The sequence below is a fragment of the Schistocerca piceifrons genome, chromosome 2 (genome assembly GCF_021461385.2).
Source record: "Schistocerca piceifrons isolate TAMUIC-IGC-003096 chromosome 2, iqSchPice1.1, whole genome shotgun sequence".
In the NCBI taxonomy this organism is placed as follows: domain Eukaryota; kingdom Metazoa; phylum Arthropoda; class Insecta; order Orthoptera; family Acrididae; genus Schistocerca; species Schistocerca piceifrons.
In genome coordinates, this window is record NC_060139.1 from 1,102,672,047 (window position 1) to 1,102,691,790 (window position 19,744).

The window sequence follows — 19,744 nt, forward strand, 5'->3', positions numbered from 1 at the left end:
ATTACCTGAGGACATGAGGCACTAAATACATCATCTTGATTTTCAGTTGGGTAACAGGGAAGCAGTCAAACTTTGGAGAGACATGTTACTGTGCATAATGCAGAAATTTAAAAATGTTATCTGTTTAGTGATTCCATTTTTCTGATATATCAGTGCCATTCATATCTTTAAAGACAGGAACTGCATCTTTTCAAAGCATGCTCAATCATTTGATGACTAGAACTATTTTGGTAAGTATGGACAAAACACCAGCAATAACCCAATAAGAAATTTTAGATTTTCACTATGACGCCGTTCAAAGACTGCATATAAATGTTACCACCTACAGACACACAGCTCACTGCAGTCTAATTCCACATAAATACTTACTCATTTGATTACACATCATTCACATGGAATAACTATTTCTGGTACTATTACACTGATTTCACTATAATACTACATTTCACACAACCTCTGATATGATGCAATCTGATAAATGTTTTTGTTTTTTACATTCCTGAGTACAATATAGTAGCATAGAATCAGTGGTTACACTGAAAGTATACAAAGTAATAATTTATCATACATAAATAATATACGCAATTTGTTTGATTTGCATTTGCCTCTTACCACTTACACAAATATACCTTATACTAGTAGGAATACATAACTGATATTGTATGTGTAAATTTATGCATCAAAAAAGTTATTATTGTCCCAGACCGAGAGTATACATTGTTTGTTAATCAGCATAAACACATTAGAGTGCTATTTCACTTCACTTCACTTATTACATCCATAGCTAGAATTGAAAAATACGACCGTTGGCTATGTGTCAGCATTGCCAACTTAGTGTATCTACATTCAGTGAGTGGGAAAGAAGTGTGTAACTATGACAATACAACGTATTGCATGTTTCTGTTACTGAAGAGAGATTATGAAAATATTTTTTTTTTTTTTTTTTTTTTTTTTTGTATAATGAGGGAGTATGGATAGAAAAACAAGAAAAGCAAGTAGCTGCTGGCACTAAGAACACAGAAGAGTTCCGAGGACGGGTGTGCAGGTAGGTGAGTGTGTGTGTGTGTGTGTGTGTGTGTGTGTGTGTGTGTGTGTGTGTGTGTGTGTGTGTGTGTGTGTGTGTGTGTGAAGGACACACACAAAAAGGGAGGGGGGCAGACAGAGAGAGAGCAAACAGATTAAGTTTTTATTTTGTGGTGTAGCCAAGCTGTACAAAACTGACTGGTCACTGAGTCCACCCCTCCCCCTCACTCCAACCAATATGTTTTACACCATTAATTAACTCATATTTATTTTTTTGTTTTATAAATGTTGCTTCTCAACCTTCCACCCTTTGTTAGGCTGAATCTCCACTAAGTTGATATTTAGCTCTTAGTGGATTTTATAAAAGTACAATCAGATTGCTCTCCGAGAACACATCAGAGTGAGCATTTTGCAGGCGCAAGAGATATTTTACAGGGGTGTTCAGTGGTCTGTTTTTGGTGTCACTACAGAGACAATAATGTTCATGCTAATTAAGAACACATACGAAGTGTTTGAATTTTTAAAGAAGTTTTCTCAACAATAAAAAATTAACCAGTTGTATCTATTCAAAAAAAGGATACATATAAAGCAGCCGATGGATGTCAAACAAAAACATTCTCACAGTCTTATTATAGATAACAGCTAGTAACTAAAATTTGTTGGATCTAATACCGTATAATTTAGCAAGAGCATCTACAGCATTTTGAACTTATGTATGTTATTCGTTAACTGCACCCTGCTCACTAAATCTTCCTACATTTGCAATATAAAAACACACCTAGGACTGTTTTGCCCGTGAATAGCAAAGATGTACAATTCTGACACAGCTCTCGAAATTTTTCTGGTGACTGAAATAATTCTATTTCAGATTATGTGTGTTACACCTTGGCAGAAAATTAAAAAAGTCTTAGTTCCGATTACATATTTCACTATTTCTGTGTGATAGCAACATGATAGTAGAGGAAGAAAAAAAAAAGTGGGTGGATAAATAAGAATTTGTATGGCTGGGACTGAATCCTTATTCATGTTATGCCTGATGCGGGGAGAAGAAAAATTGAGATTTTATTTTTCAACTAAAATTATGTTTGTATTCTTCAGTAACAGAAACCTCTATTATTTAGTGGGAAAAGGAATCAATTTTAACATTTCTTTGCTTAACTTCAGGATTTTGTAACAATAATTACGTTAACAAAGTTAGGTGTAGATAGAAAGTACGAAGTCCTGGCAATATTGATCGCAATAACATGATTGCAATAGTTGTTCATTCAGATTCTAATAAAAACTAAAGTGATGTAAAAACTATGATCTGTGATATTATTAAACAATAAAATAAGAAATACCTGTGTATTAGAACGTGCTGATGCTGTATACAACAATGCTGTTACATACACATTGTGTTGTTAAGACATGACTGTAAAATTCCCTTTGTGTTACTTTGCACTATCTGACAGATGTAAAGTTAAATATTTTGTGAAGCTAATTTCAGTCTTTTGTATTTAGCAGTCAGTACAATGGTATGGATAAGTTTACAGAATTAACACGAAACTGCAAACTAAAAGTTTCACAGTCTTCACAAAAACTACTGTAGTAATTATTTAAGATTGTTTTGAGATCATATTTCACACTTCCTGTGTATTTAAGCTATAATATAGCAATGGAAACTCCACATAGGAATATCAACAATGTAGGGAAAGACAGATTGGTACTTACCATTATGAAGACACATTAAGTTGCGGACAGGCACAATTAAAAGATACTTACACGAAGCTTTCGGCCACAGCCTTCAGCAGCAAAAGAGAAGCACACGCCATTCACACATACTAGAAATCATACCTCATGCACACATGACTGCCAACTCTGGCATCTCGGGCCAGAAGTGTGCCTGCCCGTGTGAACGAATGGTGTGTGTTTCTCTTTTGCTGATGAAGGCTGTGGCCAAAAGCTTTGTGTAAGAGTATTTTAAATTTGCCTGTCTGCAACTTAATGTGTCTTCTTTATGGTAAGTAGCAATCTTTTCCTACATTGTTACGCTATAATACATTTATTAAATACCATATTTTGGTCAAAGGTGTATTTAGTTATAAGTCCGCCTGAAAATTAATAAAAGGTACTTAACATCCATTTAGTGATGGTAGTTTCTATGACTATCCATAAGCTCTTTTGGATTTTTGTGACAGAAAAAAAAATCTTAAGTTTTGTTAACAGAAGTACAAATGGTTACTTTATACTCTAGTGATTTGATTATTAATTACTTCATATACTTTCAATCATAAATAGTAACTATAAACAATCTACTGTACTACATATGATTTGTCAAAGGACACATTTACAGCACAGTTTCATCTATGAAAGAAACTGTTCTTGAATGTTGTTGAACTGTTCAGTATACAAATCAGTATCACTAACTGTATTTGTACTATATTCCATATGTCAATGGTCTACACGAGTTACATGATAAAATGTTATGTTGGATCCAGAAGATAACTCTTGGCAGAACATTTCAAAACAAAATCAATCAATTAATATAGTTCATTAACTGAAGTTTAAAATAACCTGTGTGCTTAGGTGCCATATTTGGAGTACTCCACAAACTTAACCCCAATAATGTGCTTCAAAGGGCACAATAAAAAAATTAAAAGCATCTGCCTTCTTGCAAGAACACAACTATGCCATATTTTCCAAATAGTTTCACCACAGTTGTGGCATCTTCAGTGGATTTTTCTTTTTATTACTTTTTTTAATATTGTATGTACCCTGTGGCTGTTAAACAAAAATCAGCCACAGGCTTATATTAATACATCTCATCACTACAGCAGTTGATCTGGAATCAACTGGTATGTAGCTGCTAGATGTGTTGTTACATTTACATTTAAAGTGACATTTTCTTGTACCAATTGATGAATTCCAGTTGTTAAGTTGCAGATGAGGTATTACTTGATAACAATATTACTGCACCTTGGAGCGAGGGCTATCACGAGTCGCTGCGGAACTGGCATCAATAGCTTATGCACAACTGATCTGTCAGCATTGACAGTGTGATGCGTTCTCCTTATTCACCACCGTACTTGTCTACTGTAATTTCACTTTGTGTTTCCTATGTCGGCCAAGTGCAATGACATTGTGGTTGAGGAGTAAATGTGCAGCAAAACTTGTGTAAGCCACAGTAATGAAGTTACAACATGAATTTTCGACTGAGTATGAAACAGAAAATACCAACTTCTACACAGTTATCAGCTGAGCACTAACCAAGTACAGCTCAGAACAAATCAACTATAGCAATGAAAATGCTGTATTAATATGTACTTGTGGCTGATTTTGTTTGACAGCCACAGGACATATACAATGTAACACAAGAAGCAATAAAAGAAAAATCCACTAAATATGCCACAAATGTAGTGAAACATATTGGGAAATAAAAAAATTACATTTTTGCAAATAAGTCAACCCCTTTAATACATTATTATTTTCTGCAAGCATGGAACTTAGCTTAATTTCCATTATGGTTGTTCAAATGATAGGTTTGCCTGCATACAAATTTACTTAAAGCACAAAAACAATAATGTCCTTCAAATGGTGATTCAAGCTTGAGAGTGAGCATATATTTTGTTGTACATTACTTCCAAGTTATTAAGATTTAACACTGAGCAACTGGAAATTGCTTACTCCTGTTTTAATTTGTTCACAGAAATCATCACCTCCCTGCAAAGTATTGTCCAGAGCTTCAGTTTTTCAGACAAAGTTTCAGCACTTCCAAAACACTTATAGACCTGCAACCAGCAAAGTGGTGAGAGACACACACACACATTCTGGTGTCAGGGATGACAAGGCTGTTAAGTAACTGTACAGTTAATTCACCCAACCTAGGAAGAGACACCAACATAGAAAGTATGTTCACTCTCTCTCACTCACCTGCTGTGCCATAATTTTGGAAGATTTTTGTTTTATTCCAATTAGTCCCATTTCTTGCCACCATTTACTATCTTTCTTCCTGTATCTGCATAAACTTTTTTCATGTGTCTACCGTCACAGGTAAGCAGGCACGTTTTCTATCATATTTGGTCATAGTTTCATTTTTATAGCTTTCTGCATAGATTAATAGTAGAATTATGAGCATATATACACAATAAAGCTCATAATGGAAGCAAACATATTATGTATACATAGAAGAACTAGATACTTCACATTAAGTTACAAAAAATGGGATCTGAACAAGTTACACATACATTCGTGTAAATGAAGTGCTTTTCTCATCTACATAAGTAAATTAAATTACAGTAAATGCCCTCTTTTATGACTTAAGCACCTTTACCATGAAATGATTCACAAACTGCTATCAAAACAAATTTCTGCAATGAGTAGATCTGCCAAGGGTGATTAAAATGTCTGTCCCTGATAATATGATGGAAAAATAGTGCTATATTAACTTCCACACATCCTTCTAACAGGACTTGCTGATGCTTTTCCACATACTAAATACACAAAAATTTCAAGTCTTTCGAATTCAGCCGAAGACTTCCCTTCCTCTTAAACATTGCAGCTGTAACCGGTGGATTCTGAATGCTTTTTTCCATTTAATTTTAATTTGCAAAAAATCTTCAAGTTTTTAAAGGAACTAGTAGCACAAAGCATTTAAATGGTCACATTTGATTTTAGAAAAACAGTACTCCACTCATGCTCTAAGAACAAACAGTATTTGTTTTGTAGCTTTCATCGATTTACCAATACCTATTAAGACATAAAACCTAGAAAAATATTATCACAATGTGGAAAAAGACTTTTCATATACGCGGGTTTCTGAAAGCAACCTACAGAACAATCCACAAAAAACTGCACACAAAATATATAAAATTCTCTTCAGGAATAAACTACAACTTGCCTTTTGCTTCCTTCACCCGCTTCCTTTTTTATTTCTAAGAGACAAATTGAACTTTTAAGGCATTAATGTTTGGCATATCTCATGAGGTAGCCTAGACTAACCAATTTTATTCTAAAAAGACACTATTACATTTCTGCTCTTGAAACTTCTCATCCGCTGTATCAGAAACTCTTTAATAAGTAAAAAATGTCGAGATGATTAAAGGATATTCTCATTTCATGTTACAAAAGGTTCACGTAGCACAGACTGAAAACATTTCCAACCAGTGCAAATGGATTCTGCTTTGCACCATGAATTGTTCTCAATGCAAGTAAATACTAAATGCCAACCCTCCCAATTCCATTCACTCCTATTTTAGCAGTGACATTATAAACTGCTAGGATGCTCATAACAATGTCATCATTATGACACTCATGGTTCTCTCATCCATTTTTCCCTTCTTCTTAGAAATAGATTAACCACACAACATCTGCTACAGAAGAACAAAACATTTAAAAGTCAGTTGCATACTAAGAAAATTAGTGATCAGTTCTGACGTGGCAATCCATCTTTGGAAAGGTTTTAGTGCAGGTGGTTTTCCACTTACTTCCTTCAACTTGTCATAAAGTCGTCTGACATGTAGATGTGTCAAGCGTATAACTTGACTGATGAGCAACTGCACAGTGTGCTGCTGATTTTTGTTGTGGATGAAGAGGATGGAGATAGTGAAACTCAACGCCAGCATAACCAACCGCTCTCAAGGGACCAATGGGGCCACCACACAACGTCCCCATCCAAACGACAGATCACCATCAACAGTGTCATGTGCCCTCACTTGGTGGTATGTCAAAAGGTTTGGAATTCAATCCAGTGCATTGCCACAAAGTTTGGTGATCAGAAATTTTATGTCAACAATACTACTCCCCAAAATGGTGAAATGTAGCTGGTCAGGATGTCTTGCACCACCAGGATTTGAAGTGGATACTGTGGTACAAGCATGTTTTAGTTACCCTAACTAGGAGGCCAAATAAAATTATGCACTGAAAAGCTTACAGTTTCATTAGATGCAAAGAATCACATTCAATTTTCACATATATTAGAAATGAGGCACCTCCTTAAAAGTGATATTAAAGGACGCTGAAGATCATAGACAAGTATCTGTGTGCACATGGACAAGAAAAATGGGGATTGGATGCACCCTATCCCAGTATTTGAAGTGCCCTTTCTCGAAAACTTTATGCAATTACCACAATGCAACTAACATGCATATGGTTGTTAACTAGAATGAAATCCTACCAGGATACGCATTTGCTCCTACAACAAGGCAATCCAATTTCATATTTTGTTTTGGGAAAACCATTAATTCCATTTTAGCATAGTTTTTTCGGGGAAAAATGTATAACGTAAACAATTAAACAATAAGCACTCACCGACAATTCTGCGTAAGAATTTTTCATTTACAGAAAGACTGTAATAACCTGAAAAACAGAAATCAAATTTTCTAACAATCCATTTTTAATTGTTTCATAAAGGAAACAATGGCTGCAAAACAGAAATTTCTGTTGAAAGCTGCATGTAAGCATAAGGCAGGAAATGCTATAGTTTATGTACAAAACAAACTATACACAACAAATGGTTTAAATTTAGCTTTCAAGTTGAATCATTCTTACTCAGAGAAACAATATTAAATTATCCAGAGTGGCCAGTGAAACTAGTCAACATTACATGGCAGGCAGGGATGAGTGGAAAGAAAAAAAGAAAAATATGATGAAGTGATGTGTTGCACTGTAAGCAGATTAAAAAAAGAAATGAAATCTTATCACATAAAAGGCAGAGTCATATAGAAAGTACAGAATCTGTTGCAGCAACAGCAGTAATAAGAGTAAATAAATTACTAATGCAAAAAATGATATAGTGAGGCAGTGGGCAGGTAAAGATACAAGTTTATTCTTACTACAAAGTAAAAGCAGCAACTAATCATTGTTAATAATGTCATTTATTCACAGCAAATAATACTACTACCAGTTTCAAACCAACAAGCTCAGCATCAGACAACAATTCACATTCCTTACTTCAAGCGTCTTATACTGCACAAGAGACGTTGATTGTTTTTCACTGTAGCAAGAGTTTCTTAGGGATGTGGATTTTTATGGCACAATCATCTAGGGAAAATCCTCCACACCAAGGAACTTTTGCCACAACCAGATCTAATTCTCAGCACAAGATGAAGGAAATGCTACACGTGCACAGCTCTCCTATCAGGTTAAAAGCGATATCACTGCTTAACAAGTAGCATTATTAAGAGGGGTTGGTTGCTGCTTTTATTTTCCTTGTATGATTAACCTGTAAACTAGAATACGTATGGTTCTCTTTTTGCCTCTATTGTCCTCTCCGCTATTCTTAAATATAGTCCTAAACTGACAAGTTACTTATACTAATACAAAATCTCATCAATTCCTATGAGATACCAAAAGATTCCCAAGTGTTGTCCTCTCAATAGCACCATCACAAGTGAATTCACATCCACAGCTGTCACAACTATTTCTACATTAGTGACATTTATTTACCTAGCCAACCTTCTTCCTTCTTGCAAGGTTCTCACAAATTTCTCCTGATACAAAATTGCAGAAGAGTTATTATCTCTCAACTCTCTAGTTAGGGTGTTTTTACTCTTATCAGGCTTTGAAACAAAAGCAACTCCACATGTAACATGCTTATTTTTCATAATGTTTCACTGTCTACTTAATTTTAGTTCATTGTGCAAGGTAGTAGATTTAAAGAATCCCTTATATGCTATAGTTAAACCATGAAATCTTATTTATTGTCTTTAAACTGGCTCTTAAGAAAGTAATCAATGGCAAATGTTTGGGTGAACCACAGGTAACTGGTAGATGTGAAACTGTGCAGAGATGGGTTATGTGATCACTAAGACACAACACATAGCACACTAGTGCCAAATATAAATAGTTGTACTACTCTTTAAATACTACGAAGAAGTTGCAGGACTGATATGGGTGCTCCACACACCACTAATCATATGGTAAGTCGAGTTAAGAGAATGCACAAGCAAGATAGTTTCAGCAGCCTACACCACTCTCAGGTTTTTTGCTGAAGAAAAATGAACATAATACTGTTTAATACTTAAAATATAAATAAATCCAAGAGGTTAACCAGTACCAGCAATGATTTTTTTTTTATCTGGAAAATTAATGAGCAGCAGAGTCCTAAGTTCACAGTACCATGGCTATTCTACCCACCTTGTTGCTCTAACGTATGAGTTGAAGGAATGTGAATTAACATATGAATGTGGCAACTAAATTGCATACTGCATAAAGCAACCCAAAAAACAATATTTCATTAATTATAAATAAAAATGTAAAAGATTCACTCAGATATCTGGATAATGCAGGACTTCATTCTTGTGTAATTATAAGTAGACACAAATTTTACAGCGTAAGAATCAATAGTACATTTGTGTCAACTTACATAGCTTAAGTCTTGGACAAAAACTAGTAATATCTACCACTTACCACTGATATGGTTGAGTTTTGTCTTAAATGATGAACAATGCCACACGGCAGACAATATTTAATATTAAAATAGGAAAAAATAAGAATGAGCTCAGTCACATTTAAATTCAAGCTGTGCACATTACCAGTTTGGCTGCATAACAGAGCTCCTAGTATCTGCATATTTTGCCTGATCCTTGGCAGTATTCCATAAAAATACAAACTGGTAATGGAACAATTTTATTCTCAGCAGTTAAATGACTGACATCTAAGACGAACTGTTCCATTAATAAAACAACTTGCTTTTCTGTTTACTAAAAGCCTGCACTGTGATGAAGTCATTTTTGTGAACAGTCTCTGCTTTGCTTGCTTGCAGAAAACACCAATACAATTAAATACATTAATATATGTAAATAATCATAACATTACCCTATTAAGTCTTTCTTAGTAAGGACTGATAAGTGTTGCACCAACTGTCAGTAAATCTCTCATCTTTTAATATCATTTTAAAATTCTCCTTATAAAGTAGTTTTACATTTTCTGGATCCAACAACTACCCAAATCCCTTATGCAGCACAGGAAGTAAACTTAAACCACATAGTCCTGAAGAAGAGATCTATTTACAAAATACACTTAAGTGGCACAAACACACACATTTGATACCCGCCTACATACTGTTTGCTGACTGAATCATATGAAACTTCAGCACAAAAATAAAATACTACATTATGCGGTATCAACTTTACTATTTCCCTAATTCTGTGAAGCATATACATACATTTATATTATATGATACAAATGCACAGACTGCAATTGTTATAATCATCATCATAGGACTCAAACTGTCAGACAATAACAAGACAGCTGCACATCTGAGATTCCTTAAAATAATGTTATTTCTGTAACGAACTTCCACCGATATGTTATAGCATGCATTGCATTATGATATCAAATTATGTAAGTCCAATATATTTACTACCTTCGTGGCTAGGAAATTTAATGCTACTTTCGCATTAGGAACAGATTTCGCAAATCACACATTGCTTCCTTTATGTAAAACAGTTTCCTTCGGAGGGCAACACACAACTATTCGTCCTCTTTTTTTTTTTTCTACTCCGCGTAAAACCAGTCATTGAAACATTGTCGCTTTCTGATGAGAAAACTAAATATGTACTAAGTAACAGTGCGCAAAGTAATATCGCTCGAGTGTGATCGTTGAAAGCAGTAACAAATACAGGAAAGTTTCCACTTCAAAATAATTTTATATTGGTAATTGTAATCCCTCGGCACGTTACTTTTTGTGCATGTATTCTTCAAGTAAATTGTGTAACACAGCATCAAATGAAACGTCCGGCATTCCCGTGGGTCATTGTCTCGCACTCCTTTCGGTCTCCATCAGGCATTCACGTACGAGGATTCGTGCGTGGACTATTCCTCTTTTCAGTCGCTCTGCGGAACTCTTACTCCCGGCGTAAGTTGGCCTGATATCCTTTCCCATTTCTTCAATAACTGCAAGCAACTGGGCATACTTCGACTGCCCGGGAGGCGCTGGAGGAATCGCTGGATGCTGTCTGAGAACGTTGGCTCCGCTTCCAAGAGCTGTGGGAAATGCTCCTGGAGATGACATAAGATCAGCTGGAAGCATCATTGTTGCCGCTGCACTTGGCGTCATTGGTGAGTCCACACTTTGAATGTCATCATCCATCATCATGATGCGAATGCTGTGGTATTCACGACAGATATTTTCCGTTGAAGAGTAGCAAGTGCGGATAAAAAGAAACAGAAGCACGTACAAATCAACACCTGTGCGGTTTATCAGGCACTACAGAACTGACAACACACCATTACAAGTAGTTTCATTCAGTCTTTAAACAGCGTACCTTAGTGATGAACAGCCGTTTGAATTTCAGCGATAGTTTACAACTTTACGGTAGTGAAGTATCAAGACAAAAATCAGTTACACATATATGTAAGGTATCTGAAAATGTTCTTAAATGTGTGCTCACGAAAAGTGTTAATATGGGTTATCCTTAATTGAAAGGAACGTACTTTACTGTAAATTGTCTCTATAAAAATAATAATTAACACATGACTAACGCCACAGCAGCACAGTAGCGCCATCAACGGTGCCATGTGGAAAGCAATTCAGTAGCTTCGTCGTTAACATTCCTTCAGCAACTGAGTGCGTCGAACAAAGATGCTATTAAAAACTAAGTATTGTGATATCTTTGACATCGGCAGCGAGATAAAAGTCACGCGGTTATGTTTGGTGATTGACGAATCCGGTTGTGTATGAGATGTGATAGTGGTATACAAAAATGCTGAAACCTAAAGCTTTAACGCAGGTTTTAAGCCAGGCAAATACCGGCGGAGTGGAGAATACGCTGTAAGTTAGTTAGTTAGTAGTAGTAGTAGTGGAGAATACGTTGAAACTTTGTTAGTTAGTAGTAGTGGAGAATATGCTGTAAGTTAGTTAGTTAGTAGTAGTTGTAGTAGTAGCAGAAGCAGCTTTATTCATCTGTAGATCTCTTTTTACAAGGATAGAGAACACTTCTTATTTTAACCTTATCGCGAAGAAGATCCAAAAGTTCTACAGGTTCTCCTATTATAATTATTTTAGGAAAGAGACCAGAATGTACTAATTGTGCTGTTGTTAGTAACGTAACACGTTTGACTACCTTTGTTGCAAAATACAAATGGTATGTAAGTCATGTGAGCTACAGGGAATGACCCTTGGCTAGAGCTGTGCTGTAATAGAACTCGTTAGCACTCCATTATTTAAGTTGTAAATTTCATGCTAAATGGTTTCTGGTTTTCGTATTTGGCACGCTAATTCTAACCACATTCTTCTAGAGTAGTAGAACGTACCGTAGGTAACCTGCTAAGTGCTATCACACCAGTAATCTGCAAGTGACTGACCAGTTAAAGAGTTTATTAGGAAGAGATGCTGTGTTACCTGTACATCTTGATCCTATATGGTATAGAAAACTTTTCCACATTCTTCTTCTCTCTCTCTCTCTCTCTCTCTCTCTCTCTCTCTCTCTCTCTCTCTCTCTCTTTTTTTTCCGGATCTAGTGGCCAAGAGGTTCCACAGCTTTTACATTATCCAGTAATACGTGCCGGCATATTGTTTGGTAACTTAATTAAATGTTGCATGAAGAATATGTACAATATCTGTTGCAATGGTGTGAAACAAATTGACACGTGTTATGTAGGTCCTACTGGTATATTTGTATTGCAGTGCAGTGCTGTGTGCTGGCCATTCACAGGTCACCATATAACACAGTGCTATAAATTTCAATATCAATTTACATTTCAGTCTTTGTACTTCTCATGTTAATAGTGAAGAGCGAATTTAATAGAACATGTTTGCCTGCTATATTGTGTGCATTACCTGCAGTAGATTGTACATTTATGGTGTAGGTCACCACCTCCATGAACAACGAACTATGTCATGGTGGTGTGACTTGGGTATGTCAATGATACCATACGTGTAACTGCAGTGGAAGGGTATTTATTGAACGGCTCAACAACTAAGTGGTTACTAAAAAGTCAGCTGCTTTTTCAGTAGTTGGAGGGGCAACAGTCTGGATGGTTTAAGTGATCTGGCTTTGTAACATCAACCAATGTGGCCTTGCTGAGCTGGCATTGCAAACAGCTGGGAGCTGATATTTTTCCAGAAGATGTCACTCTACTGTGTGGTTAAATAATGTGGCATTCACTTCGGTGAAATAGTCTGGAGGTAATATAGCTCCCCATTTGGATATTCAGGTAGGGAGTACTTAGGAGGATGAAAACATTTTGAAAAACAAAACTGCAAATCCGTGGATTACAGTGGGGAAGGTTAGATCCCTTAATCAGGCAGATAGGTAAGAAAATTTAAAAAGGGAAATGGATATATTGAAGATAGATATAATGGAGATTAATGAAGTTTGGTGACAAGATGGATAGAACTTCTCATCGGGTGAGAACAGGATTATAAATACAGAATCAAATAAATTTAAAGCAGGAGTAGGTCTGATGACAGAACTTAAACACAAGAATATACATAGAGCTGGTGCGAATCATATGCACAAATCCAGATGGTGGTAGTATTGCGTACACAAGATATGAATGGACAGTGCATTGGTGGACCTGTTATTTGTACGTAGGTGTTTCACGTGAAAAGATTTATGCTGTGGTCATGGTTGGACAAGGGGAATTGTCAGACTTTGACTGCAGAATGGTAGTTGGAGTTACTCTTGGGATATCCTATTTCAGAAATCATTTGAGAATTCAATAATCTGAGACTCACAATGTTGAGAATACAAACTTCAAGCATTACCTCTCACCATGGTCAGCACAGTGTCTGACAGTCTTTACTTAACAACTGAGGGCAGCAGCATTTGCATATAGTTCTCAGTGCTAAAACACAAGCAACAATGGATGAGATAACAGCAGAAATCAACACGGGACGTACACTGAGTGTATCAATTGGGACAGTGCAGTGAAATTTGACGTTAATGGGCTGTGGCGTCGGATGACCAGTGTGAATGCCTTTGCGTACAGCATGTCGCCTACAGTGCTTCTTCAGGCTTCGTGACAGTATCAGTTGATTGTAGACGATTGGAGAACTGTGACATGGTCAGATGAGTCCTGTTTTCAGTTGGTTAGAGCTGATGTTAGGGTTCGATTGTAGTGCAGCAGGCCCCCCGAAGTTGTCAACAAGGCACTGTGCAGGCTTGTGGTACTTCCTTAATGTTGTGGGCCAGGTTTATGTGGAATGGACAGGTCCTCTGGTCCAATTAAACTGACCATTGATTTAAAATGATTATGTTCAGCTACTTGGAGAACTGTATTCATTTTTGGACTTCATGGAACTTTTATGGATGACAGTACACCATGCCACAAGGGAGACAGAGGTGGATACAAAACTGGATTCCAAAGCCTATAATTAATCTTATGCAATTTGAAAGAACTCCCATGAAAGAAGAGTGATCTTAGAACAATGAAACTTCATGGAAATACTTGTTAAGGACATATAGAACAGGAAATAATGAATAAACCATTGAAAAAAGAAAAAAAATCAGTTTCCCGATGAGAGGGTAACATTTGTTGTGTGTGTACCATGTTTGCATTATAGGTTACAAATATTGCTCAATGTTACAACCACCTGCACCTACTGAAGCCTGAAACCGCACTAGATACTATTTCACAATTCTTCAGAGCACTTTTTGAACAGTGGATAATAGAATGTTAAGCTTTCATGACACAGCTCGTGCACTGCTTGGAAATTCTGTGTTGTGTCCAGCATTCTTAGCCACGTCTTCAACAATTTATGGCACAATTGGCCATCAGCCATTCCAAAGAGCAGTTCCCAAATCACCAGTTAATTCGAACTTTCAAATAATGTTCTTCAGTTGGAGTGTAGAAAGAGGATGTCAGTGTATTCATTCCATGCATCGATACTCGTGAAGAGCAGCAGGATTATTGCTACTGTTTTAGCAAAACAGCTCTATGAATACAGTCGTGTTTGCCTTGTCCAGACCTGTGTTGACTCTCCACAACTGATGCTTACTTCAATGCTGCATCACTGATCTAACAGCAGGTCATGACACTAACCTACTAGCAATGCGTATCCCACAGTGCACGGTCTGAACATCATTCCTACAAAGTTGGGTACACATATGGTAAACAGTTCTGTGTATACACTGGCTCAATTTCTGAAAGTTTAATTATAACCACCATCTAGGTAACAGTAGTTATGTGGAGATGAAGAGGCTTGCACAGGATAGAGTAGCGTGGCGAATTGCATCAAGCCATAATCGAACTGAAAACAACAGAACAGACCTTCCCTGTGTGAAATAATTTTTAAAATTTGCTCTGCTAACTGTTTTATTATTGGGCAAGTGGTCAGACATTTTTAGGCTGCACGTTGAACTGTCTGAGACACTGACAGCTTAAATAATGAGTATCATAAATTTTTGCCCCTATAGTATAGTTACTATTGTTTCCAAATTGTAATGGATTATTTATGATACATTTCATTAGCAGATTATTTAATGTGAAACTGCTCTTAATGCCTTAGACCTCAGAGATATTTACAGAAGACTAAGTGAATGCCATAGTTAGTACAACTTGATTATGTACAGTCATTAGCTGTTAACTAATGCTTATCTCGGAAGGCAATGTCGTCATACTTTTGAGTGGAAGTATGTTATAATATTGATATAATTGCTCGAACAGTCCACGGGTATACTGTCTGTTCATAGCGTCCAACGAGCACAATATTTCGGCGATCAGACATGTTGCCATTGTCAGGTGCGCTGATGAACAGTTAGTCAGCGCACCTGACGATGGCAACATGTCTGATCGCCGAAATATTGTGCCCTTTGGACACTATGAACAGACAGTATACCCGTGGACTGTTCGAGCAACAAATACGCCAGGAGAAACTGAAGAATCGTATTGATATAATTGCTTCCAAAACTAGGAATTATGCCAATAGAAAAAGTTGCTGTTTGAAAAGTACAGTATTATACAGAATATTGGTAATAGAGAGAAGCAACCAGCCATATATATATATATATATATATATATATATATATATATATATATATATATATATATATATAAAAAAAAGAAAGATGATGAAACTTACCAAACAAAAGCGCTGGCAGGTCGATAGACACACAAAAAAACACAAACATACACACAAAATTCTAGCTTTCGCAACCAATGGTTGCCTCGTCAGGAAAGAGGGAAGGAGAAGGAAAGACAAAAGGATATGGGTTTTAAGGGAGAGGGTAAGGAGTCATTCCAATCCCGGGAGCGGAAAGACTTACCTTAGGGGGAAAAAAGGACAGGTATACACTTGCACACACACACATATGTGTGTCTGTGTCTGTGTGGATATATATATATATACACAGACACAAGCAGACATTTGTATATATATATATATATATATATATATATATAAAAAAACAAAGATGATGTGACTTACCATACGAAAGCGCTGGCAGGTCGATAGAAACACAAACACATGCATACACACAAAATTCTAGCTTTCGCAACCAATGGTTGCTTCGTCAGGAAAGAGGGAAGGAGAGGGGGAAGACGAAAGGATGAGACTTAAAACCCACATCCTTTCGTCTTTCCCTCTCCTTCATGTGCTGTGTTAATTTTTGGCATTACTCGTTGTTGTACAGAAATCTGTATAATGTACTCTAATTAAATCAGTGAAAAATGCAGGACGGAATGTAACAACATTGTGAGAAGAAAAGCTGCTACTCGCCATACAGCGGGGATGCTGAGTCGCAGATAGGCGCAACAAGACTCTCAATTATAGCTATTGGCCGTTAAGGCCTTTGTCAACAATACACACATGCACGTGTGCACATTCAGATGCAACTCTCATACACAACTGTAGTCTCAGGCAACTAAAACCGCATTGTGAACAGCAGCACCAGTGCATGATGGGAGTGGCAACTGGGTGGGGGTAAGGAGGAGGCTGGAGTGTGGAGAGGGAGGGATAATATGGTGGGAGTGGCGGTGAAGTGCTGCGGGTTAGACTGAGGGCTGGGGAGAGGTGGAGAGGGGATGGGGGAAATAACGGAAAAGGAGAGAAATAAAGACTGGTGTGGCAGTGTAATGACGTCTGTGTGGTGCTGGAATGGAAACAGGGACGGGTGAGAACAGTGACTAACAAAGGTTGAGGCTTATGGGAATGTAGGATGTATTGCAGGGAAAGTTTTCACCTGCGCAATTCACAAAAGCTGGTGTAGGTGGAAAGGATCCATACGGCACAGTCTGTATAGCAGTGATTGAAATGAAGGGTTTCATGTCTGGCAGCATGCTCAGCAATAGTTTGGTCCACTTGTTTCTTGACTACAGTTTGTCGGTGGCCACTCGTGTGGACAGACAGCCTGTTGGTTGTCTTGCCCACATATAATGCAACACAGTGGTTGCAGCTTAGCTTGTAGATCACATGATTGGTTTCACAAGTAGGCGGTGTTTGTGACTGTATGTGGTGGTGGCAGGACGTATGGGACAGATCTTGCATTAAGTTACTTCACACGCTGTGAGGAGAATGGAACAGTCTCAGTTGTGATGTTGAAATTACTGTTTATTTATTCATCAGTAACAGGTATTTCGGCTTATTCAAGGCATCTTCAGATTGGCCGATAAAAGATAAGCAGGTTACAAGTATTGATGATGATAAAACATCTGCAGAAATAAATTGCTCTCGTCATATGCAAGAAAAATAGTCAAGGCAAATACATGCTCCCATCGTGTATTAAAATCATAACATCTAATAATCTTGCTGGGGTGCATAATGTGGACTAGTGAATACAATGCAGGATAAGGCCTGTACAATCTGTCAAATGGTAAAAGTGCTGGAAGCATCATTCTACATCCTGTGACTACATACACAGTACTGAAGCAATACCAGTAAATCCTTTAGGATCCTCTGAAACCGAACTTAAAAATTTTAGTAGTTTTATGTAGTATTTTTATAGCACAGTATAAGTTATTGAAAAGTGTGTCCTGAATAATGACACTTTTTTTTTTTTTTTTTTTTTTTTTTTAAAAAAAATCTTCGTGAAGATTATTCTTATTTTTAGTATATTGATTCCATAAACGGAGCTGTTTGAAAAAGATATAATTTTAATATCAATGCAATGCTATTCAAATAGTGCATCGCGGTAGGAAACTACAAGAAGTCTGAGTATCTCATTAATATTTTCTGTCAGATAATTAATGCAATACATTAACAACAAGGGCCACAACACACTTTTCTGGGGTACATCTGATATTACATTCACTTCTGTCGATGTCTCTCCATCCTAGATAACACAGTCTCCTCCAGAAAAACACTCACTCTGGTCAAATTTAAGTAGCACTATGTATGACAATACTTGTGTTAAGAAATCTTGTAGCAGTACTGAGTAAAATGTTTCTCAGGTGTCAGAAAATACATCGACCATGGGTTTCAGCATGTCATGTGAGGAAGCACAGTTTCGGTTTCACTTGATTGATGTTTTTGGAATCCATTCTGGTTGGTATGTTGGTAATTCTGTTTAAGGCACCTCATTATACGTGACGTCAAACAAAATGTGACTTTGCTGGGTATTTCTTCATAGTGAGGCCGTACATGTACTCTCGGATGGCAAACTGTATTAGTAGTAACATCAGACATTTGCAGATATTAGTCACTGATGTAGCATATGCAAAAGCTGTACAACTATTCAAACAGACCGCTACAGGACTTCAAAGTGGTGTAAAGATTAGCATCTTGTTTTTTTAATGTACGGGAAAGTAGTATTGTATGACTGCAATAGCAACGAGCCACAATTGCAATCGTACTTGCTGTGTTTTATTAAAATGAGGTGCTTGTGTCCACTATTTTGATGATATCGTGGATCAAAACTGACATCGCACACGAATGATTCAGTATTTCGATTTACAGCCATCCATGAGCACAGGCGAGCATGTGAACACTGTTGACCTGTGCGACCGCTGCTGCAGACTGCCAAGTTAATGGAGGCTTTACCAGTGATTGTTGTTCTTGTGAAGGAAACTGTTTAAATTGTCTTGTGTATTTTCCTGTTGATTGTGACTGGCTGCTTGGCAAGAGTACTATCATGCCCAGTTGATTTACTCCTGTTGAACTCATTACCATGCCACTGCTGATTTGTTTCATTGTCTTGGCTGTAGGTGATGCTTATGCTTTGTTTTGGATGTGTGAACAGGTTACCCTGTCTTGCCATTGCAACCAACCCTTCAGTTTACCTCATAAACTCCCAGCAAGTGTAACATGTCGATAACATATTTTGTCAAATTTGGCCACTGTCAGAATTTGTTGTCACTGTGTAGGAAGTAAGTGATAGCAGACTGCCTGCATGTGTTGTAAAACGAAATATGACAGTGTGCCATTGCCTTTTACGTGTAGACTCTTCTTCAGTGTAATGCACAAAGCATAAATCTGTGCTACATTTGTAACTGTTTGGAGGGCTAGTACACAATTGTGTCTCTGCTGTTATTGATGATGATTATCGCAAGGAAGGAATGGATAGGGCAGTACATAACCTAATCCTGTCAGGTAGTACTGAGGGATTCACAGAATTTAATGTCCAGTTGTTGGATTACTGTCAATACATACTGTATGGTGACTTGTGGAAAGTAGGTGCAGATGTAACGAAGAGCACTTGCGTTAGTGCCTCCAAGGCGCATTACAGATAAGTTTAAAACTAATCCGCAGTTTTAGTGCAGTCTTGTGATATCTGTAAGTCACGTGTACTCCATTTAGTAGCCATATACTTAAAATTGCTGCCGATTACATGATTTTGACAGCTGCATCTACATAAGCTGCCTT

General features: G+C 37.0%; 2 protein-coding genes across 4 annotated transcripts in view; one reads left to right on the plus strand and one right to left on the minus strand.

The window, feature by feature from the left end:
* Window positions 1-11,530, minus strand: part of LOC124773559 (diphthine methyltransferase) — a 152,398-nt gene extending 140,868 nt beyond the window's left edge. The window contains exons 1-2 of one of the 3 annotated variants that reach the window (XM_047249413.1): window positions 11,437-11,530; window positions 7,309-7,356 (exon numbers count right to left, since the gene is read on the minus strand). The gene's annotated coding sequence lies outside the window, so the exon portion shown is untranslated. The other 2 variants (XM_047249412.1, XM_047249414.1) reach the window with 2 other exon arrangements.
* Window positions 11,531-11,604: 74 nt separating this feature from the next.
* LOC124773595 (ragulator complex protein LAMTOR2) overlaps window positions 11,605-19,744 on the plus strand; it is a 46,335-nt gene continuing 38,195 nt past the window's right edge. Inside the window, exon 1 of the mRNA XM_047249415.1 lies at window positions 11,605-11,773. Coding sequence (XP_047105371.1) covers window positions 11,706-11,773 — 68 coding nt within the window. The 5' untranslated portion in view covers window positions 11,605-11,705. The remainder of the gene's footprint in view (window positions 11,774-19,744) is intronic.